Source organism: Odontesthes bonariensis, chromosome 5 (assembly GCF_027942865.1).
Source record: "Odontesthes bonariensis isolate fOdoBon6 chromosome 5, fOdoBon6.hap1, whole genome shotgun sequence".
Lineage (NCBI taxonomy): Eukaryota > Metazoa > Chordata > Actinopteri > Atheriniformes > Atherinopsidae > Odontesthes > Odontesthes bonariensis.
This window is the reverse complement of record NC_134510.1, coordinates 13,516,740-13,541,872: the sequence shown is the minus strand read 5'-3', so window position 1 is coordinate 13,541,872 and position 25,133 is coordinate 13,516,740. Positions and strand designations below refer to the sequence as shown.

Here is a 25,133-nt window from a genome sequence, read left to right as displayed (position 1 = left end):
ACTTCCTGAGTCTTCAAAAACCACTTACAGATTTTCCTTCCTGTCTTTGTCTTTTCTTTTCAAAGAGCAAGAATCTAAGATGTGAGACCTGGATCCAAAATGGAAGCAAAACAATTGCAATGAAAGTGAGTAACACAACACTTTAAACGTTACTTAAAGTCTCAGGGAAGAGAAGAGTTCAATTAGATTGAGGATTTGTGTGTGACTCCGTGAGTTTCGGTGTTTACTAAAATTAGCATAACTGATGTTAAAGGGATAGTTCAGGTTTTTTGAAGTGGGCTTGTTTGAAGTACTTCAGAGTACAGTAGGCAGCGGTCAGAGCACTCTCTGTTAGGAGAAGCGGGAAGGAATTCTCATGGGGGAGTCAATGTAACAGCTACTGTGAGCAGGGAAAACAGAAGAACTCAAAGTCACAGCAAACAAAGGTCTGATGAAACGGTGATGAGTTGTAAAAAGATCTACAATGTAGCATTTTTGAAGGTGAAATTTTGTGAAATTTTGCAAAATTTGCTTTTTTGTCCCTGCTCTCAATAGCTGTTAGCTTAGCGGCCCATGAAGAATTCTTCCCTCTTTCCCCAAACAGAAAGTATTCTGACCTCATCCTGCCGCAGGTAAAGCACCAACTACTCATAAGTACTTCACACAGCTCCACCTCAAAAAACCTGAACTATTACTTTAATATATGAACACATTTCCATGCCAGTCTGCAGGATGTTGTCTTTCACCCTGCAGTCTTGTTTGATCTTTGTCCAGTCCAACTTATCCGTATACACCAAGCATCATACACCATACCCCCCCTGTCTAAAATGCTGCCACTATTTTGTATGCTTGGGTATGAACTCTCTCTGAGGGTTTCCATTTGACTGCTGGTGTCAAAATCATCAGAAAATGTGTGTTCATTTGTCTTTGTATCATGTCTGGTTTAGGTGTTATGAAAGCTGCCGTTTTATTGGTGTTTGAAATTCTAAGAATTCGAAATTGGTCTCTCCCACACGTTTAGCTTCGTCGCTCATTCCATGAATGCCCAATCCTTACAAGTTGTACCTCATTGGAAAGGTGGCTAATCAGGCACCTTTCGCCATTCGTGTGGACATAAATTCAAAATGGCTGCCCAAAAACCTCCAAGGGACATTAGTTGACCTGGGCAACAAGCAAAAATCTAAAGTAGACACTTTAAGGGTCCTAAAAAACCATTTAAAAAACGTTTGTCTGGGGGACATTGGGACCCCTCCTTCCTACTAGACTATTTGTGGTATATCTTGTATGAAGATATTATCCACAAATCCTTTAAGGCTCCATTTGTATGATATCATGACATCTAGTGGCAAACTGGAAACTGCCACCAACTAAAAGCCTCCACCGCTTCCACGAGTTCGGTTTAGAATACCTGAGTGAAATGACCCAAAGGCATCTACAAGGCAGCCATGAGAAGAGCTGCTTTCATTCTCTAAATTCTAAGGAAAACATGTTGTCACTCAGTCTCAGCTCTGTGACAACATGTTTCACTTTTCTGCCATTTTCTTTCCTTTTGAAATGACAAATATTGCTAATAAAGAAGTATTTTTTAAACTTCTTATTATACAAATGAGATCTACATGAAACAGCCTCATGGTATTGATGTGGTAAGATCGCATTAGCTGAAGTAACGTGAGCATATTTTGTAGAATACTTATCGAACAGGTGAAGCTTAGTATTAGTGTGGTCACATTCTCATTGCAGTATCGCTGTATTGCACGGTCCTTATGAACTTCGACCACCTTCCCTTTAACTCATGACATTTCCCAACGAGGTCAACGACAAGAGATTAGGGTAAGATGATAGGAGGTCATGTTTTAATCGTTTAGAAAAAAATACAGTGGTCACAAAAAACTTTCTGGGCTTCATGGCAGTGCTAATGATCAAGATCAAGAAGAGGGATGTGCCCGGCCTGTGGATACAAACTGTGCGTTAGTGGTCCTTTGACTACTTATAAGAGCTGAGCACTGTACATCACATAAACCTGTCAAGTCAGGGACGCTCTGATCCAGTGAGGTTCGGCCTTTATCTGAGTCACACGGGTCTTTAAAAGCACTTATTTCTCCAGCATCGAACAAGCTGACAACAGGAAGTAACTTCACATCACTTGGATAAACAAGTTTGGCCCTACTTTCTATAAAACTAAATCAAAGTTGATTGATCATGTTAGTCAAGGCACAAGACTGAAGTTCTGCTTGAGCTATTTCCCTGGCACTCAGATGCAGTTATCATCTGACTTATAATGCTGAGTCATTCATGTCTCAGCTGTGTGATAAAACATAAAAAAAACACCCAGGAGCGATTACTTCTAGTGGATCTAGTGAGGCTACAACCAAAACAAGGCACCAGTGATGACTAGATGGAAAGTAACACTGAGGAGTTACCCAATCTGATGGTATGAGTGTCATGAAAAACAGACTTAAAAACACACAGATGTGCATAAACCAGACAGACTCAGCTACTGTGTGTATCCGTCTCCCTCACACATACACATACAGACTTTCAAGGTTACTCCAAAGTGCTGCATTGTATGGCAGAGTTTGTCCTACCTCTCACTCTGTTGTCAAACGAAAACTCATTCATCACAGTCCCAAGTCTGGGCGCCTCTCCATGTCTGGCAGCAAACACAGGCCTGAAACTATCCTGAATGCAAACAGTGTTCCCTGTCTTCAGCAAACTGCTGATAACGTGACCCGCAAATGTGTTTCTGACCCCGCATGTTCTTCACATGAAGCGCACTGACACACTTCAAAGGATGTTCAACCACACCTGTAAACACTGTCACTACAACTTGTCATTATGGGGAAGTTATATCCTAAAACACCATTAATGACACCTTGTGTTCACACTAAATGTTTCATGTTGGTAGATAATGTCAGGATGGCGTTGCGCATACAGAGGAAGTACGGCCTCTCAGAGGTTTGAGCTAAACAACAAGACAATGGTGGAAAACATCCCAGTGTTTGCCACTTGCCACTGCCATAATTCACATCAGACATGGCAAAAAAGTGCAGAATGTCATCTTTTCTGTTCAGGAAACAGAGGTGCAGCAAATGGGGACGCAGTCTTTCAGGAGGATCAGAGGCCAAAGTTGTGCGTCACTGCACAAAAACAGTGAATGGAAGCATGGTTCTTTATGAGTAGAGGTTTCCTGAATGCATAAAAACAAGTGAGGGAATTCCCTCTGACTCTAATTAGTGTGTGCACAGACGCATGCTTACTGATGTGCACGTGCAGCGTGCTTTCCTGTGTGTAATGATGTCCAGACGCTGTAAAATGTCATAGACCGTTAATGCTTTTAACAGCGAAAGAAATGACACGTTTTCAGTCTCAACAAGGTCATTTTCAGTTCATCACTCAAGGCAGGACAATCTACGATGAAGCAAACATCTACAATCTAAACCGTCATTACAAGCTTATACTATGGTGTTTTAGCAAGGTTCAAATATAACTCTGAAAACAGACTTAATTTCCTTTTTCGAAGTTGGAAAGAAACACAAACGTGTCTACAACTGCGAACATTTCCTGCATGATAAAAGCCATTTCCTTCAGACGACAGAGTAATAAGGTGGCAGCTCATGAGGGTTACATGTTGTTAATTACTCTACTGGGTTGCTGTTTTACATTTAAAGATAAAAGATTAACACCGTTTGGTGTTTGATTAGCACTGAATTCTAAATAACATCAAAGAGGTAAATGAGTTCTTATTGAACTGTATTTAGCTTCCAAGCACTGAGCACAGCAGGTCTCATTATATATATATATATATATATATATATATATATATATATATTTTTTGCTTGCTTGATGTTGTCTCCTTGCGAGTGTAACGATTACAAAGACCAAGCCTAAAATGCTTGGCTTATGATCTGATCAGTAGCTGCATGATGGATTTTGCTGATGCTAACATGCAAAGCCAGTCTAATGAAATCTGCAACACTTGATGCCATCAAGTTTTCAATCAGGATCAATTTCTCATGAGTTCCAGTGCAGTAAGTATGTAATGGACCCTAGCACTATCACTAATCTCTTGAATTTGAAGGAGCAAACACGAGCAGCCACCGTTCTTGTGGTCCACAAATTGTCAATGCTGAAATGGAGAACTATAAATCTCCTTTATGACTGCAGAGCACCCGCGCACACATACAGTAAGGGTTGCTGTAGCATCTGAGGTAACATACTCACATCATAAACAGTATTTTTTTTAATGTAATTCATCCCCCATGCAGGGACTTAGGAACAAATGCAGCACTTCCACAACAAAACAGTCACAATAAAGATGCACACTGAAAAGCTCTTGTGTGTTTTCCTGTGCTCTGCGCAGATCCACTGTATTAGTCACAGTACAGGAACAAGGTGAAGACAGGAAACCACAGTACACAGATAAAATATGGGACAAGGATTCAGGAAGTGTGAGATCGATCAGGGATGGGAGGGACACCCGGAGAAAGATAGAGTTAATGTCTACTGGGGTAATCGCATTAATCACACATCTGCCACGTCTGGCAGCCGTAGCCTTGCACGTACACCTTCTGGTGCTGGACATGAACAAGACCTTACTGTTCCAATCATTCTGACCCCAACAAGTCCTCCGACTTACAGGGTCATCTGTCACATCTACAGACCTCTGAATAGAACCCATAATGGGGGTCTTTATGGGTCGGGCCTTTGTGATTGAGATCAATAACACAGCAACACTTTACTCAGGCACATTTCTGGTTGGGTTTTGGTTTTAACATCATCTAGTTATGGTTGTAAAAAATGTCATGGAAAGGTTTAAACTGAATTCTTTTTAGAAGGAGACCATCTCCATCATTCACGCTATTCTGCTGGTTGCCTCGGTTACATGTAACCTATTCTTTTGACATAATTATGGACTGCATTTGCCTGCATAAACAAACGTCACACGGGCAAGTTTGAAGGAGGAGGATGGTGTCAGAGCTGTGATGAATGAGCCTCACACACACTGGAACTCACTACGTAAGTCTCCAAGTCCCCGTGCAACTTTGGTACGATAGTGAGATTCAATCAATAGTGTCCCATTAGTGCGAGTGTGATAAAAGTCCCATGCACTATCCACAGAGAGGCAGGGGAGCTGGTGTAATTACATCAAGACTTATTCCGGGACACTGACAACCCTGAGGGCTGAGAAGTTTTCTTTATCCAGTCAAATGTTGCGCTTTGATCAGGAATACTGCTGCAGATTTAGTAAAGTCTTGCATGACCATGCACATCAGAGGAATAAAAAAAAATAATAATAAAAAAATAAAAAAAGGAATAGACCAAGTTGGCAAGTGCTTTCTGGATTCCCCCCCCCCCCCCGAGCTCAGTTCCAACTAAATTTCACCACACTCTTGCCACACCATTATTCAGCACAGACAGCTACCACCACAACCCCTCCACCCTTCAGCTGGGTTATGGGTGGATCTCACTTCTGATTTGATTGGGGACAAAAGTTATGTGAAGAATGTTTTCTCGGTTCACTTATTCATTTTTTGGATTGATAAAACATGAATAAACATAGACTAGATTAAGCTCGTATTGTCTTGCTTTATCCCGCCAACGTTTTGAAGCAATATAATATTCATTACATCATCATTTGGGATGCGAAAAATCACTCTTTTTTTTTAGTGGGAAACATTATCTGTGACACTCAGGCTTCTACTGGCCCCAAGCCCTCTTTGCCTGATGGGCCTCACTGATGTGTACTTTATTTTCTTTGGCCTTTCTATGCAAAAAGTTTAAGAGAATTGATTTCCATGTTCATAGGTCGGTTATGGGAAATAGTTTGTGTAAACCCTGAAAAAGCTTTGCTGCATTGTACAGGCATTACTGTGACCCGTTACACACAAACGCACAGGACATGACTTGTTCTTTTCTTCACATGAAATATGTTTCATGGTAAATTTGCATTACACAATTAAGGTGGTTCAATTAGCAACTCAATCAAATTTCTTTTGTTATCATACTTTTACCTGACCGTTATTGCAGGATAGGCAAGCGAATGGCTATTCACGGTTTACGGTACAAGCCTAATCCTTGTCATTAGAGCTACGTCACTCACTATGACAAGACACGTGAACATTAAGAACTGGTTTGGAGAGGTAAAAACTCGGCAGGTAACGCGTAGAAGAGATGCATCTACAGCAGCCTACAGTGCGATGGAGGAAAAATGCTGAAGGAAAAAGAGAACGTATGAAAGAGAAGATGCTCCCAACACTAAATGCAGACGTAGTTAGTCACTGACACAGATGCAGAGATGAATAGAACGACAGGCTGCACAAGGCCACCATTCAGTTTAGGTAAAGTAAGACATTGATCCAGCTTTGCATGGTTGGTTTGCATGGCAAATGTGAGGTCCACGAGTAGGTCAATCAACTACCAACATGCAATTTTCCTCTGGGACACTCTGTCACACTTTTCAGTGTTAACTGCCCAAAAGTTTGTCCACAAAAAAACAACAAAAAACAGTCAAACACAGAGTGTGTCAGAGCTGGGGCATACTTGGAGCCCTCAACGGGTTTTCGAACAATGACTGTGTCACCACTCCCTTCCAATACAAGAACAATAGCACCATAAAATGTGTCCCTCATTATTTATTGTTTGCTCATTTAATTTTAAATCTGCTCCACATTATGCATAGTTAAGACCCAATTTCTTCTATAAATCAAAAGCAGAAAATAAAGTACCTTTCAGAGAAGTGATTTCATTTTGGATCGATCTATCCATTTTGGCTTTTTGGCCTCCTCTTGAAGAATGGCAATCAGTGCTGGAAATGTGTCAAAAGTCTGGTGTCCTTCCCCTCAAAAGAAGACAGCAGTGGTGCCTTGTCTGGATGGGTTCCTGTGTGCTTTCTTTTCTGTCTCTCTTTGGTCACTTTCCTGCTCTGTCCTCCACTACAGGTCTGCTGACCAGGACTCTCCTCTGTTTTGGTTCCTGTGATACACCATGTGCACGCACACACACCATTTTACAGACTCGCATAAACACACCATCACACAGACAAGCATTCTGTGTGCGCAAAGTTAGAAAAAAAAAAAAAAAAAAAAAAGCTCCTCCCATCGGCCCGCCTCCCCTTTCAAATAAAACCGGCTTTTCAGTCGGACGTGAGCCTGGAAATTCAGCCATTCACTGAGTCCGACACAAACAAATCAGCTGAGAAACAGAGTAGATCTGTTCATCTACCGCCTTCCTCCTATGAAGAGACATTAGGAAGGAGTTTGGGAAGTGGGTGTGCAGACAAACAGAGACCACGGGGTGCGAGCATGTTCAGCTGAGGAAAAAAAACAACGTTTTTGTGTTAGTGTGTGTGTGTGGGTGTGTGTGTCTGTGTGCGTGCCAATGCAGGGAAACAATACTCCAGCACCACACCCAGATCCCTGCAGTAATTCCTGGGATGAACCTGCTGTTTACACACACCAACCACACACATATGACATACCACAACTTTCTAATTCCTACATAAAGTAAATACTAATTAGTAATTACACATCTATCAGTTGTATGAAATAATGTTTTTTGTTTTTTTAATCATTTTACAGTGAGTAAAGATAAGGAATTCATTACACAGAAGTCTTAAATGAAGCCGTGGTGCAATGGGAACAGAAAAATGAACACAGTAACTAAACAAAGCTGTTTTGTTGCAGATAAAGACAACCAACTGTCTGTGTCCTTTGGAACAACTGTGTAATAAGGATTGTCCTGTCATTGCTACGACTGCGTATGTCAACTTTGCCAGCTTGATATGTTCTGTGCTTTCTGAGATGGGGCGGACCTCTGCTTTAGGAACCCTGCCAAATAAGCTTGTTACCACATTTGTTTTGCACTTTAACTTGCAGGCAAAGAGGAGAAAATGACTGAACAGACCTGTGATCCTTTCGTGTGGGGCAGGGATAACAAAGTTGGGGAAATGAGGTGTCAGCCATGCTGAAGTGCTTTAGGATTTTTACCTTCTTTCATTTTTTCTCGTCCACGTAAACTCGAGCCGTCTGTCCACTGCGATACCAACCAGGACCTTTGTGCAATTTCATAGTTGAAGGAATGCTAAAAATGCAATAAAGCAGACAGCGTTTTCCCTGGCCACAGGGAAAATGTCATATTTTCAAACAAAAAGCAACATCAGTCTTGGCTGTTGGTCTGAAGTTTTTCTTTCTCAGATGTGAACGTGTAGAACTGCAGGAGTCATCTGAAGATGTCCCAAGTAGGACATTTCTGTGTTCAAACTAGCATCATGATCACAAGATCATGTATCAAAAACCTAACTGTAAGATTAAAACTGATGCCAGATACACTTCACTGAGTCATTAAACAACCTGTGCTGCATGTGAATAAACCCAAAACTATCTTACGACTTTGAGCCACATCTTTGCATCTTACTATCTGGGCTGATATTTTAGGCTTTCACCTCCATCTCTAATCAGTCCTTACCAAGGAAGTGGCTGCGGCTGTGGTTAGAGCTAAAAGAAAGAGATCAGAATTCACCAAGCTGAAACTTAGCAACATAATTGATGGCAGATAAACCCATCCAGTGATAATCAGTTAGTCTCCGTCTCAGCTCAGACAGAAGGCAGCCTTGTTACAGAGCTATTTTTATTTTCTTTTAAATCGACTCTTGTATGGCCTCTTGTTCATAATGAGGGATGTCTAGAGGAAATGACAGACACATTTTTGGCAGTGGAGAAAATAGAGGTCTTGCTGCTCTGGTCTGTCAAGGACAATTCAATCATGTGTGCACGAGTGTATGTGTCTGTGCGTGCGTGTGTGTGTGTGTGTGTGTGTATGTGTGTGCGCATGTGTGTGTGCGTGCGTGTGTGTGTGTGTTTTTAGACTGTTTGGAACTCTGCAGCCCTTCAGATTGGTTCGAGCAGCCACTCTCTGAGCACTTCTTGTGAATGTATCATTGTACGCTCAAGATCAGGAAATAATTAGCAACAATATAGATCACAATCGACTCCAAAAGCACTGCCTTGAGTAAAACGTTTCATGGAAAAGTTTTCTTTTCTTTCTTTTCCGATTCCTATGTGAGCAGAAATTGTTCATTTGTAATGTTAAATGAGGTGAAGGAGGTAACAAAGGTAACAAAGTTGGGGACTAAATTGACATTTCTAAAGTTATTTAAAGTTTTATATATAATAAATATTTTAATATATAATGTCATATATAAATGTATGTTCAATACATGCATATTTGATTTAAGCTACAGTCTCAAATGCTCTTTAATTAGAGCCCCATTTTTGTCCCAAAATGCACGTGTCGGAGGAGAGTCGAGGCTCTGACTGAAGTATATCTGACACTATAACACTGTGGACTGGGAGATAAAACATTCAAGATCTTCTGCTGTGTCTAACCTTCATCGTATGTAAAAATACAGCCACATTGACTGAACGAAGGTCTTTAAGTTATTTGAATAGGGATTTTGTCAGATGACACTGTGGTCTTAAAAATCAGGATTTTATCAGAGCAGAGTGACTTTTAAAAAAATGCTTTAGTTGACAAGTTATCTTGATAGTCTGCTTTTCAATAACAATTTCTAGACCCAAGAGCGAGGATGTAGAATAATTTATCATAAAGTCAACAACAAAAATATCTAACAGGAGAAACGACAATATAGGAAATTCTGATAGGAAGGACTGGAATAAGTCAAGGAATGGTCTCTGTAGCCTATGAACAAATGACATACTGTTGTTCTGGATGTGTTTACACAGAAGCTGTGCACCTTGTTCATGTAAGTTTCAGGACAGGTGATTGTTATTAGTTGCATGGTGGCAACTTCATGCCATTTCATACAGTGCTTTGTAGAGACATCTTTTGATCTCTTGTTCTACGGTGTGTCCATGAGAGACACAATGGGAGACACTTTGCCAAAACTAAAATTACTCGTCGTAGTTCACGTGACATGACAGTGTCAATTCAGAGTATTTGTTGGCCCAAGTCAGCTTGTCAGCTGTGAGGATAGATGCAGGCAAGTTGTTTTTCCTTATTTACAGTCTTTGTGTTGAAGTCAACTTACCGGCAGCTGGCAGAACCTTAACACTTGTCGTACAAGTCCAACACCCAACACCAGTGTTCTCTTCCAACTCAACGTAACAATAAATCAGCATATTTCTCAGAAAGTCAACCTCTTCCTTCAAGAAACACTTCCACAGTGCACCTCCATGCCATGGAGCTCATGTTTAAAGGGATAGTTCGCCTCTTTTGACATGAAGCTGTATGACATCCCGTATTAGCAATATTATTTATGAACATTTTTCTTACCACCCGCTGCGTCCTGTGAGCCGAGTTCCAGCCTCGTTTTGGCGTTGACGAAGGTAGTCCGGCTATTTGGCTGGGGCCACAAAAATAAAGCGTTTTGCTTCTCAAAACAATATGCGTTCAAAAGTGTAATACATTTGCATCACAAACTCGTTCATCCAGAAAAAGTCAGACCTCACAATCGCTTGGCGCTATTTTCTCTCCCTTCATATCACTGCACGCTGTCGCCTTCCCACAGCCGCACCTGTTACGGTGTTTACTGCTCGGAAGCAAGGGACTGCTCGGTCTGCACTTCGGTCTACACAGCCCGTAGTAATACGAAGGTAGAGAGAAAATAGCGCCAAGCGATTGTGAGGTCCGACTTTTTCTGGATGAACGATTTTGTGATGCAAATATATTACTCTTTTGAACGCATATTGTTTTGAGAAGCAAAACGCTTTACTTGTGCGACCCCAGCCAACTAGCCAGACTACCTTCATCAACGCCAAAATGAGGCTGGAACTCAGCTCACAGTACGCAGTGGGAGTTAGGAAAATGTTCATAAATAATATTGCTAATACGGGATGTCATACAGCTTCATGTCAAAAGAGGCAAACTATCCCTTTAAAGTTCTAAAGCGAACTACTGTGTACATTTGGTATAATATTCGTCAGAATGTTAAGCACCAGAAATGAAGAAAATGGCTTTTATTGAGGGAAGTTAGTATTTGTTTTGGTTGCCAACAGGTGATTCACCAATTATGTTGTGCCACTACAGATTTCCCAACACATCGCAGTAATACATGGCCTGTAGCTGGAAAATTAATCCCATATACTTTCATTTCAAAAGGAAATGCTGTGCAAATAGAAGAATGGAAAGCAGGATCGTCACTGGGTGCAGATTCCAGTACAGTCATTTCCTAACAACATACCTGGTTTTGGCCTTATCAAAACAATTTGTGGCCATGTATTCTTCAGTGTTTAACATACTTCCATGAAATCCCTGTTACACTTTTACATTGTACCTGACATTTGGGTTGTGCAGACTCTTTCCTTTGGCATCCCTCTCAAATATTTTACAGAGATATAAAACAAACCAATGGCCTGCAGCTGCTCATAAGGTTACATACGGCAACAAACACAGCCTGCAATTCCAAACACCAAGTCCTCTGTTCAAGGTTAGAGGGATGAATCTTTCAACTACGAGCAGTGTTTCATAACCTTAGGAGTCTTAGGAGGAATGAGGGTTATGAGGAGCAGGCTTTTGTCACGCCAGCTCTGGCTGAGCTGGAGTTATTTGCTTCGGTGTCGTTTGAAAGTCCACCGTAGCTTTACAGCAGGATCCTGCCAATCTACACAACCGTTTATTAGCTGCCAGGAAGCCTGTAAATTGCTAAGAATTATTTACCAAGGCCCTCTGAAGGAATTTTTGCTCAACCTTTCACTAAGAGTTCAAAATTGCCATTGATTGCATACATGATTTTTCCCCGCAGTTCAGGTCAGTTATGTTACTTATGCCGCTAGAAACCTGCTTGTTAGTCATCTCATTGTCCTCTGTGGTAGTTTAAAAATTAGATCTACTTATTATCATCATTATACTTTAAGTGATGTACTATATTTCTCACAGATGTCCCAACTGTGAAATTCTGGACTGATGCCACTGATAAAGATAATAATTTGGCAGGTGGCTGATAGCCAGTACCAGCTGCTTTAGTCTTTTTCTCCTCTTCTATCCCAGGAAACAATTAAAAGGGTATTAGCCTTAAATTGGCTAAACAATTTTCAACTATTTCGGTCTTTTATCACCGAAATACATGTGTGGATACAAAGTAGTTAACGGACACCGTGCTTAACCAATGTAAACCAGCAACGCCGCATTTCCAATAATACCACTTTGTCAACTTCTTTCAAAGTCACCCAGTACTGTTCTGTGCGAGCCCACCAACCCAAACCGCTCAGTTGCTACCAGCTCCTGTCCTCCATCTACATCAGTCTGGTAGCCCTGCTGTGGACATCCAAACATAACATTCCTTCTGTCTGAGGTCACCCAGCCAGTCAAATCTGCAGGCCAATGTACCGGCTTAGAGCCCAGGACGGCAGTCAGCAGGGCAGCAGCTCCCCATCAAGAGAGACAGGCTTTGTTAGTCTGTGCTTAAACAGTTAAGCCAGCGGCCTGAATGATGCTGTGTATTGTGAAAAGAATTATTTTATGTGGGTAAAGAAAGCATTTCTGTGAGACGTTCGTTTATAAAACGGTCAATTAACTGTTGGATTTTACAGCTCCATGTGTTGTATGTGTATACAGAGCTCAAATAAAGAGTCTACAACAAGCAAAGGAGATTTTCTCTGCTCTTCATGCTGACAGCTTGCAGCCGTCTCTACGTGGAGGCTGCTTTTTCTACCATTCTGTTATACCCAAGACTGGTGAGGAATCCAGTGATTTGAGACAGAGGGGAAACGAGGCGTAAAGCAAGTGACCTCTGGAGATTTCCTCCCATGCCCCACCCTGGAAAACCAATAACCAAGTCCCATGCGGCCCTTCAAGCGGTGAGAGGTTGCTCCTTAAAAAGCCCTCCAGCTCAGATATTTGGATATATGACAACAGAGAGGTGAACACTGGAGGGTTCTGGTCTGAGTAACATCCTATTTGAAGAAGGGAGGAAATGATGGCCTGGATTAAATGACCAACGTTGAGCAAATTGCCCCCATCCTAAAAGGTCCCCCACCCACGCTCTGATTCACAAGCTTCAGCTCTGATTCAGTTTGCTGGAACTGAACCAACACCATCACTGGAGAGATGCTGTCATGTCAGCTTTATATAGACTTAACCATCAGCCACTGAGAGAGGCTAATCCACCCTTTGATTTCAAAGATATCTACTCTGAAAACAATCATCATCTCTTTCAGCTACTGCTCCTGATGTCCAAGAAAACAGTCAAAGCTTTTTATCCCTTCAGGATATCCTTAAAAGTCCATTCCACTGCTTTTTTGATGGTCAGGACTGCTGTTGTGAGGACAATGATCCACTAGAGGTTGTGATTACCCTATGTAGTACAAATAAAGTCAACAGCTCAGGAAGAAGTATGAATAGATAAGCAATCAAAATATGGTGATCCTTTTGCAACAAAGGCACACAGTGAACAGGGTTAATTAACAATGTATGACAACTATCACATTCTTTATTTGTTTAAGTCACTCAGCCCTTTTTTTTTACCTTTCAGGGTTTGTCAGTTTTCAAAGGGCAGGTTTAATATAAAATATAATATAAAGCCTTACTTAATTATAGAAAGAAATGAATCACTATGAGTGCAGGTACTATTTAACCAATTAACCGTTCATTTTAAAAGTTATGCAAAATAAACACTGGTCAGCTCAAATAACAGCAATCACGACATTACAATATAACCACCAGATTACATTAATTGCCAGTTGCACAGCTAATTCAGATCACCACCAAAGAAGAATTAATTCTATTTGACTTTGTGTTGTCATGTGATTTTGTTCACGTGCGAGCTGCGTGTTTCGCTACAAGTGGAGAAATCCTGTGTCATTATTTACAGAACATGTGGAGGAAGTGCTTTCTGTAGCAAAGTTGGTATCAAGATTCTGAGATCAGCAAAAGCAAGACAAGTTACATTCAGACAATGACCATTTAGGGGATCACAGGGACAACTCGCTGCACTGTGTGAGTCAGTAAGTTTGTGACATGAGCTGGTGGACAGGAGCTGATGATGATCGTGTATCTGCTGTCTGAATGTGAGCTGCTTGCTCCTATTAAAGTGTCCTGTTGGAAGTCTTCTCACTTTCTTTAGGAGAGAATCACCCATCCTCTATTCATTTTGAATGAATGAAATGTTGAAATGCTCTCGTACAGATATACTGTATAATGCATGTTTTAAATGGGATAATGCTGTGTCTTGGTATCGTGTCACTGAATTGGCAGAAGCAGCAGTTTTGGAAGGCCAATCATAAATCCTGTCCAGTGGGAGTCCTGAGGCCCACCATGAAAACACGCCTCATGTCTCAGCTTACACATGTCCCTTTTTTCCTTCTAAATTCTGCTTATGTTCTCTTAAGTCAGTTTCATTTCAGCAATTTGTCTATCTGCTTCCTGTCTTCCTTCCCTCCCACACTCTCTAACGGCCTCATCATCTTTTTCTGTCTCGGTTGCATGACAGGGAGTTTTCTACTTGAGGCGCCACTCTGGCTACTGGCTGTAATGTTCTGCTCCCAGGAAGGGTGAGGGTACTTGCCATCAGTACATGTCTGACAGACTTAGATCAATTTTTCTCGAGACCTTTCAGCCTTCCCAGAACTGACACCACTGAGCCTGTTTGTATTCACTGACTGGCAATAGCACCCACACTGTCTCCTAGTGGAAGTCACGGGAAATCCATGTAGTTTAGCCACTAACTACAGGCACCTTACACCACCATTAGTATACTTTAATACACTTCTGTCTCATGAATAAAAGAGAAAATAGTTCTCTCTCTTTCTTTCCTGTATATCACCTAATTTCAGAATAATTTCTATCAAAAAAATGGAAGCAATGTTTAACATGTAAAGGTTCTACAAGATAGCTGTTCATCTGAGAAAGGTTAACAGTTACAGCAATTTTACCGTGGTGGCCACATGTGCTGTTGCTAATAGAAAAAACAATGTCTGCCTTCTTAAAAGCAGCTTCAGCCATCACCTAAACCAAAGTCTGGGACATGTACAGTAAGTTCTAAAGGGCTTCCACAATAAAAGACACGCAAATATCATAACCGGAAGACTTTAAAATAACAAGAGCATTGCAATAATTACATTTCTTAATTTCTTTCATTTTTTTTTACTTTTATTGCTATTTTTGTTTCCCATTTTCAAAGCACTCTGAGTGTGTGTGTGTGTGTGTGTGTGTGTGTGTGTGTGTGTGTGTGTGTATAATTCTACAGAGATATCTTTAAAAAGAGGGAAGGCATCAGGTAACTTCCTGAGACTGAAACCAAGTCAACAACTAAGCAAATATTAATAAGGCTCAACCATCATTACAATGTCAACCGAAACAAATTTCTCAGTGTTTAAACCAGCTGTTCTCAGTTCTCTGGCCTTTCTGTAATTGTAAAAGGCATCGTATCGTTTGCTATGATGTATGCCAATGATTGACTGATGTGATCTATCGGCTTTTCTTGTTACTATCCATTCGTCTCAAACAGCATTAACTGACCTGAATCCCTGCCCTTCCATCTCACTTCTTTTACATTGCCTAATAAATAATCAGAGGAGAGAAAGTACTGTCACATCCAACCAGGATAACTTCGCTTTAATAAGACAAATAGTTCATTTCAGAACAAGCCAACCAACTGAAACTTATTTTCATAAACAAGCCCCCTCATTCTTTACAACAGGAGCCCCCAACCACTGAGTCTTGGACTATAGGCAGGCCCCAGAAAGTATTTGTTACCTGGCTGCAGCAGGGGTTAAAAAGATTCAAAATAAATGAATAATAATTGTTTTGTACCAATATAGAACACAGCAGTCTCCTGCACCTTTCCTGCTACAGAGAGACATTACACCAATGTACTTTAGTAGAAGTTCATTGGTGCCATGCTACGTGTTGGAGAGCTTAATGTGCAGTACAATGTACATGACATGTCATATCATCTTCATGATGGTCTACCCTGGCCTTGGCCAACATATCAGCATTATCCCCACCTTTACTCGTCAGAGTAACAACTTTTCAAGATAAAGGTAAAAGATTACATCCAGTTAAATGCCCCTTCCAAACACAGCCGAGAGCAGACCACGCTGAAGGCTGCCTGATAGAAACAAAGTCCAAAACAGAGTTCATCTGTGTCAAAGAGCAGCTGCAGTACTACAGGAAGGCCAGAAGTACTAGAGATTTCAACTTTGAGGTAGGAAAACAAACAACAGGCAGTGTTTTCCAGGGTTGTTGTTTGACCTGTGGCGTGGGGGAGAGTGGATCACCCTTCAGAGACCCAGTGGTCAACGGGCACAGAGAGGCCATGTTTACTTTAGCAAAAGTCTGTCATCTGAGAAGCTTCTTTATCTACGAGGCAAATCATCCCTTTTATGCAACACTGGTGTGTGTAGCTCTTTTTCGGAGAATAAAAGAGGCCGCCTTGCCATTTAGGGCAGTTTTTAATGAACTACATGTTTCTACACTGAGGACATTTGCTGCCGCCAACAAGCTTTACTCCCTCCTTGTTGGTATCTCAAAGCGAAAAGATTAAGTGATCTGCTAACAGAGTAGAATGTAACAACTTATTCCTTGTGGCATATTTGTAGTCCCATGGGCATACGTGTGCGAGTGGAAAAAGCAGTAAGAAACTCGGCATGCGATGTCATGACAGTGTGCGCACACGTGGGACAAATGCCCCCCACTGTCAGCTGTGTGGGGTGACCTGCGGTGACATTGCTGGCCTGTGTGGTGGCCGTCATACCAGCCGGCTCCAGTTGCACCAAATGCCAGAGACAAGCAATGAACTCACAGCCGTTTCAGTGTTGGGAAATGACAGTAGTGACAACAACAAAAAAAAAACAACCTGATGGACACACTCAGGAATGTTTGTTCAAACGCATCCTTTCAACGCATCGCGCGTGCAAGAAGTTTTCTATCAATAATCACCATCATCATCATAAGGAAACCTGCAAGTGTAGTTAGTGACGAATGAAAAACGTTTAACTCTAGCTTCCAGGAGAATCTGGAAAGAGCTCAATGTGAATGAAATGACCCGAACGATCCAAAAAAAAATAAAAAATCCTTTTCTTCCCACAACAGAGAGCTCCTTCGCAGAGGAAACAGAGATTTCTGATAACTCGAGCCACAGTGAAACAGACGGTGCCTCTATTACTGCACAATTATGTCAAACAGCATTTTATTTTCAGACTGAATATGGCAGTCGGTCTGTGTTTACAGTGACAGGATTAGTATGGGGCCTCCTGCAAGTATTAATTGTCATGCATTTCCACATTAAAGAAACAAAACAGAACCTCTGGGGCCAAACCACTTGTGCTTTGTATCAAACGTCCATTTTTAGTGAATGATTCCAAAAATGTACAGCAGCACCGTCAGGACGGTGCCAAACACCTGTCACTGTGTGGTAAAAGCAATCAGATATGTACATTTAGAAAGACACCTGAAACAGACAAAACCAAACCAAGAGGAGAGACAACTGCCGTGCGTTAGAAATATGTGAGCCTAATGTGGTGGTCAGCTGGCTGTTTATCCCTGCTTCCTGTTTACACAGTCAGTGACTTTAATCAGTCACTGCCGGTAACGTCATATTTATGATGAAGATGCAAGAGGAATTTTTCCAAAGCATCCAACCATTTTTTTCTTTTCATTAGCTGCCACATACAATACATACATCTGCCTCTCTGACATACATAAACAACTGTAACCGTGTGTACGCACACATTCCAGTTTTAAAGAGCGTTTCAGAGGGGAGGGCTGGGAAATGAGGGGGAGGGATTGTTCTCATTACTTTTGGAGGTGGCGCTTTTAGAAAGGCCTTTCCATCTACAGTAGTAAGTTGCAGCACTTGGCTAAAGGATATTTTTGTTTTCCATAATAACCTTTTTCACAGCTCACTGGAGCCTTGAGGCTAAAACTCCAGACCAATACTAGACTTAATAAAGCGACACAGCCCTGCCCTGCCGTACAAAGCCGTGCTGACACAAGGAGTCTTTGTGTCAGACACAACCCAGGTGTTAGAACCTCCGTACTTTCCACACAAATGTGTTTTCCACTCTCATTCCTCCCTCCTGAGCCACAAAGCCACGTGTTTCAGCCCCAATAAAAAGGATTCTGAGAGAAACTGAAAAAAGGTACCACAGGGCTCCTTGTCTGTGTGAAAAGAGCAGCAGTAAAGCTCTAAAAAAAACAACGAGGTTACAGCTGCCACTCAATCTGCTGGTTGGGCAGATCTAATGCAATCAGAGAGCAAACGGGATGTGATATTGAACAGCATCATCAGTCAGAAGCAAACATCCCCACCTAGGCTACAGGACCGCTGAGCAGCACTGTGCTGTCTGACTCAGCTGCCTTCAAACAGCTGACTGACTGAATTGCCGAGTCTTAAGCTCAGTGGGTGCGAAAGTTATTACAAATGGCATCACTTTAGCTAATAATAATAATGATAAAGATATATCTAAGTGAGTGGGTCTACAGTGGGAAAAACAAGAGCAGAGATGAAGAAGCACGAATCAATGGAGGCTGGACCCCATGCAGGACTGAACAGAAAAGGAAAAAGATGTGCTATCAGAGCGCTGACATTTTCCACCCCCCTCCCTCCCCAAATGTTTAACTGACACTTAAACCTCCAAAGTCAATGTCACTGTTTTAACAGGTTTTGTTTTCTCTCTTTCCTTTTCCAAGAGGGTCAGACTGTAAGTGTGTGAAAACAAGCCAGCAGCTAGCTGCTTATTTGTAAGTGTAATTGAAAAATGTACAGACCAAAGAAGTTACAATTTGGTAAAAACGCCAAGTGTGTGTGAGTGTGTGTGGGGGGGGGGGGGGGGGCAATGTACATCAAGCTAGAGACAGTCAGGGTAACAGTCCCAATGTCATCCTTTCTTCCCTGTTCCAGCTAGTTTGGCTAACCAAAGGATGTGTTTAAATCCTGTATCTAATGACTCCTGTCTCTTTCTCATCTGATTTCTTTTAACAGACTCTATGCGTTCCCAGAAATAAATAAAAGAACAAGACTTTCTGTTCTGCAAAATCATTAAGTATATGACAGTAAGGCCAATAAATCATCGAACATCCCTCCAGAGTTTCTCTCTGTCTGCCTTAAAAGGCCCTAAAGGAGTCCCAGCAGTGTTGCTTATCAAGCCCTGCCTCAGTGTCACCTCTGCCCTGAGCTGTGTGTCGCTGCTGATCTATCCCAGGCAGCAGGATGCTGACACACATGAAAAAAAAGAACGAATAGTCCAAAAAAGAAGACAAACCATCTAATGTTTTCTTGGCTGAACAGCAAAACTCACAGCACACAGCCTTGCCCACTTAATACAGAGACACACCCAACATGAGCTGAGTGTTGTACTGCATCACAATGTATATAACAGAGATACAGAAACAGGAAAGTTCCATTACCTAGATGTTCCCTTTTTTGGTTTACACAGCAGGCAACTAGCAGCATGAAAAGCTCTAAATGGCATCAATTGGCTGCACTGCAGCAGGGACAAAAGTCCTAAAACGTTAATGCTACTCTGTATGAGCACACGCATATGCCAATCCGCTGTTTTTCTATCAACGGCCTATTTTCCATGAGAGTTTCCCCTGGCACTGCCATCTGTGCATGGCTGACCTTAAAATGAAACCAGCGCTTTGTGTTTGCAGTAGTAACAGCCAAAGTGGGTCCCACTAAAAGGGAGGCTGACTGCAGAGAGGGAAGGGAAATAAAATGTGTGCATTTATAGGATTTTTATTACATGAACTCATAGAAAATTGTGTAATGTCAAGTAGGATCTTTGTAGTTTGTGTGATTTCAGAGATGACAGTTTGGGGCTGTTGCTACATTTAAGTGAATACCTCTGTTTCTAGCATCACTACCATGAGTCATGCTGAACACTAATACCTGCTTAAAAACATCAATACTTACATGAATACAGTATCCAACACATTAGACTGAATTTTCATTTAATGAAAAAGAAATATAAGCAGACCAACTCAGACCATCATTCAATACAGTTACATCATTCATTAAAGAGTATGGCGATGTTGGCAGTGCAAAGTATTTTGCAATCTCATCCAACTAACAACAGTCAGTCATACAACCACTTTTAAGTTGCAAATTCTCCCATCCAGCTAACATGAGCTGAACATGGCTTTTTGGGACATCCTCACAGAGCAGCTATTATTGTGCTGCTGTGGGCAATTGCAGAGATTAGCCCTGACAGTTAGCTGAGATGCAAATCCACCATAGAAAAGGCTGAGATCAAACTCTAACAATGAGGGTGGAGACTAGAGCTATGAAGCTAATGATGTCTGGCCACAAGAACGACTGAATGGGACCATCACCTCCGGCTATTCTTTGCGCCTTACTGTGTCATATCAAGGTTTTGTAACGAGAGCATTTCTACCAAATCTGATGACACAAAGGACGAAGAAAAATGGGTAAACCCTGACAGAGATAAGCTAAACGGTGAGATGATTTGTACCTTAAAAACACTTTGTTTGAACACAGACCGAAATAAAAAGCTGATAATAAAAAAACTTCAAGTGCAGAATTCTGACCTCCCAACAGCCAAAAGGTATCGTACGCTGCGTCAGCTTTCTCAAAGGCTTTCTCAAAGGCACTGTAGCACCGATAGTGTTCACTCTGACCTCCTAATACATGTCAACCTCAGGCAGTCAGCCAGCAAAAGACAAGAAACACATGGAACAAGATGGCAGCAGAGATAAAGTCTCCAGCAATAATTAAGATATCTTTCATCGGTTTCAAGTTTTCATAAAGGCAGCACAGGAAATGCAGTCAACCTAATTGGCATCAAGTTCTGACCGGTCACAAGTCAGTGTGTGTATTTAGTGGGAAGGGAGACTCATTAGGTTTTAAACAGTCACACACCTAACACGGTTTTAAATACACTACCTGGGTACGCGTGCTTAGTTGTCACCTATCTTTTTAAAGAGTTTAGTCATCACAAATGTGTGTCAGACCACTTCCTAGAGACCACTCCTCACCTCACACAGTGACACATACTGCAAAAAGAAATAACAGCAGTCATTCATAAAGATAGCTCTATAGTAGGTCTGTGATGGGCTTTAACACACAGTGATGATAGAGGTCTTTATGCAATGAAAATAAAGATCAATCTTCGTTATTTCTTTACTGGTCAGATACTGGACTCGTCTTTGCACATCAAAGCTAGACTTTGCTTAATAACTCACAAATGTGCGACTCCCCAAGATAAGGGGAAACAGAAATTTTAATTAGCTGTATCAGACAATCAGTCTGCCAAAAATAACCGTTTAATTGATGGACTTAACATTGCTGCAGCTATATTTAGGGGTTATTCTAAGCCCTGTAGAGCAGAACACAGGTTGCCGTGGGGCGTTCTGTGGGACAAAACATGGATGTCAGCCATGGCTGCTTGCCCTCAAAAGTCCCCCTAACATGAACAGGGCAATCCCCCACACAGACGGCCCACTAGCATCGGCCTCAGCTGCTAGTATAAATTGTATTAGAGGACAGTGGGAAGACAGCCAAGTCTTTACTGTCCAGCCGGCTACAATTTAAAGCAGGCAATAAGAGGTCAGTGAGTAACACTAGAAAGAGCAGACCGACTCGAACTGTATTTTAACCCATCTGGAAAATATGCTTGATATCAAATCCTATATCGTATTCATGTTCTTGGTTTTGCAGGGGTTTTTTTTAATAACACTGGTAAATTATTAGTTAGTTATACTAATCTGGACATACTTATGACTACCTCATTATCAATTCGTGAGAGATGATTGTTAGCTTACGGCCTGCGTTTATCTGCTATCAGATAAGACGTGGCAGGGGTAGAACGACTAATCGCTCAGTGTCCACAGAGTCTGACTAAATCACATTCTGGCTGAGCTTCTGAGAGGTAAAATTCACTAACAAAGACACAAGCCAATCCTTAAAAAGACAAAAAAAAGGCCTGGTGTGTAAAAATCATCAGGACACACAGCATGTGGACCCAGAGAAGACACGTGCACCAGCCAGAAGGACAGACGATTGTCTCCAGTCATCCAACACGAGCTGAAAAGTAAAGCGGCAGCTTGTCGCAAACATTGGCAGATAATAACCTAAACAAAGCTCGCTAAGCATCTGTAACAGCTGGATGCACACAAGTCCAGCTGTAGCTCTCTATGCTGAAGGCCAACGTCAGCATGAATGTTAACAGAATTTTTTTATCCTTTTTAACATCCAAGTGTGGTGTGTTAGCACGCTAAGACTTTCGAATAAACAAAAAAAGACAAGAAAAGTGAGGACCCTGTTAGAAGACTTATGTGTTTTTGTAAAAAGAGATAACCACACACACACACACACACACACACACACACACACACACACACAGGCACCTCTGAAAGTGGGGTCAGATAGGTAGTAAAATCTTCGAGCTGTGGCTCAGCTGTGGTATTTAAGGGAAATAAAGGAACACCAGTTAAGCCAATGAGGGGACCAGTCATTTTACCTAAAACAAAGAGGAGGCTCAGGGCACTCAGGCAGCCACACATACACACCTAGAAACCATGTGTTCTATCTACAGAACTTTAGTAATTATGTAGGAAAATCATGTCTCTGTGTGGTAGGATTGAAGATACCATGAGACAGCTTTCCAACTACCAGTAAAGGTTTTACATAATATCAAATTGTATCCTGTTAGGAGTCCAGTCCAGTTCTAACATTAATTTGCTATCCACTATCTAGGTCTCACAAGACATAAATGTGTTACATGAAAAAAGAGGAGTGGGTGGCCTCCATCTGCGTTTCAAGGTGAAACCAGGTCAATTGTGTGAATAGCATGGACGAGGACAGGTATTTAGGACAGCGTGGGCATATTCTGCAAAGATAAAGACGAGTTTCCAAACAACCCGGGCACATTATCGAGACTGAGAATGTTTACAAACCAAATACATGATCAGTCCCGCTGCATGCAGCCATATTAACCTGAACTGCATTCCTCCACGGCACCCACAGTGAGAACACGACACAAAAGCCTGGTAAAGCTTCACAGATATATACAAGACGTGTTTTGAATAAACAAGAGAGGGAGCGTGACAAAGTCAGACAGCTCTCATCTCTTAATAAGGAGAGCAGAATCTCGGTGAAGCGCGGTCGCTGTCAAGGAAGGGAGCGCAGAGGAACGTGGAGCATAAACACCTGCCACAGAGCCAGCTCCTGCTTCCCATTACCTACGGCACGGAAAACACACACTCACACACAGGGCCACATATCTGTAGAGTGTGCTCTGATGTCCCCTCTAAAATTCTGTAACATGTTCAGGCCAACTTTCAAAACAAGTTCAAAAAACCCAATCAGTATTCCACACCAAAAACCCCTCCAAACTCACCTCCCTTTGACCTGATAACAGAGCAGCTACAGTTCAGGTCACAACCTGCCTTCTAGTTTCCTGCTGATGAGCCATTGAAAAGATTTGCAGAAAAAGCCTCTGAAGTGTTCAGTATTTGGAATCAGTTTGTTTACAAATCTCGAGAATCAATGTGGTGATTATTTACAGATTGTTAAAAAGAGTCCCACTGAGCAGTATTTTAAGAAAGAAAATAGGCAAAAATATCCCCACTGACGACAAAAAGCATGCAAAAGCGCTGATGCACAGAAAATGAGCGGGGGTGATTCAGCAATAGTCCAGCTGCTAGATTTTCGCAGCCACAGAAAAAAAAAGAAGAAAAAAAAAAACTGGGGCAATATTATTAGAGGAGCTCTCCCTCTACTTGAAGATCTGCTGGAACACGACAGACTAAACATTCAGGGGGAACAACGTCAAGTCGAAGGAAAAGCAAAGCCATACTAACATATGACGCATCGACAGAAATGCCCGGTGGAGGATGCTGCTGACACCCTCTGACAGCGAGAAAGTGAGAAACCAAACCGAGTCTTTGGATGTGTTGGTGCATGAATTCATTTTTATTTTTATGACTGTGGAGGTTTCTTCACTTGCCAGAACCAAGTCAGCTGCATCCTTCACAACTCCATCTGTCTACGATTCATTTCCAGATCACACCAGGATTTCCATGGAAAGAATACTGTGTAAGGTAATCCAGGGAAAGCATGCAGTAGTGCTAACGTGGAGTGATGAAACGACAGAATGAGACACACATGACTTTCCTGTGGGGTATTAATGAATTTCACCGTTGCTCAGCAGCACCTGTTAATGCCTTCTGTTGTGCTTGGATGGAGGATAACAATCAGCGGAGCGCTCAGACTTCAACTAAGCCCCTCTCCCATTGGGGTCAGAGGTCAGCACAGCAGGCTGGTTGTTAAGGTCACATATCAAAGTGAAGCACTCCTGTAAATCCAATGGACTCTGGCAACTCACACTCAAGAGAGGCAGCGTGCAAGAGTGACAGCAAACATGTGTGCCAATCAATAAAGCACTCAGCGGTTAAGAGATGCCGCATGCGTGACTCCGGCTCTGTTCCACAGACAAATGCACACGCACACACAGCAGCCGGCACACTCAAAGGCACAGCAGGGAGCATTTGCAAACAGTCACGTGTTTACACCTGTGCGAAAATAAGTAACCCCCAAAATAGACAAATGAATTAGGTCCTGACCCCATAACTCACAAATGTAAACACATCTCTTGCACCATCACATTTGTCATGCTTAAGCTGTCATCACTCCTACGTGAGGGCAAACTCTCCCACCTTTGTACTTCTCTCTGACGTTTTCATAAGCTTGAATGAAGTCCTGTTCCTCAGCATTTGGAGGCAGGAAAGCGGGTTCGTACATGGCCATGCAGACGTTTCCACCTCCGTCTCTGTGTTTTGAGGTCAGCTTTTTCTTCTGTGTGTTTGGATGTGTGTGAGACAGCCTGCGCTGTCCTCTGTCTGCTCTCTCTCAGCTGTGTGTGAACCCTCCACAGCTCCCAGCTTCATTCCACAGCCCAGCGCCACACCCCCCTCCCCCCACACACACACCACCCCTCTTCTCTGTCATACCCTCCCATAGCCTGGCTCAGAAAAACTCATAAATCGGAGGCCCCTCCTCTTAAAGATACACAGACTGAGTGTGTGCTGCCTGCCGAGCACAGGCACAGCAGTGAGGGGAGCAGGACTGCAGCAGAGGACCGTCTGTAACGCTTCAGCTGAATTAGCTAATACATGTCATAGATTTCTTAATCTCAATTAAGTCTTAATCTTAGAAAATCATCTGCTATAATAATGAC

At 42.0% G+C, this 25,133-nt stretch overlaps 1 protein-coding gene across 3 annotated transcripts in view; it reads right to left on the bottom strand.

The window, feature by feature from the left end:
* The window catches only part of LOC142379728 (plectin-like), a 108,442-nt gene extending 83,616 nt beyond the window's left edge, over positions 1–24,826 (bottom strand). For 2 of the 3 annotated variants that reach the window (XM_075464933.1, XM_075464934.1), the window contains exon 1: positions 24,613–24,826. In XM_075464933.1, coding sequence (XP_075321048.1) covers positions 24,613–24,703 — 91 coding nt within the window. In that variant the 5' untranslated portion in view covers positions 24,704–24,826. Of the gene's footprint in view, positions 1–6,704; positions 6,958–24,612 lie in introns of those variants that run through there. The other variant, XM_075464936.1, reaches the window with a different exon arrangement.
* Positions 24,827–25,133: the final 307 nt, after the last annotated feature.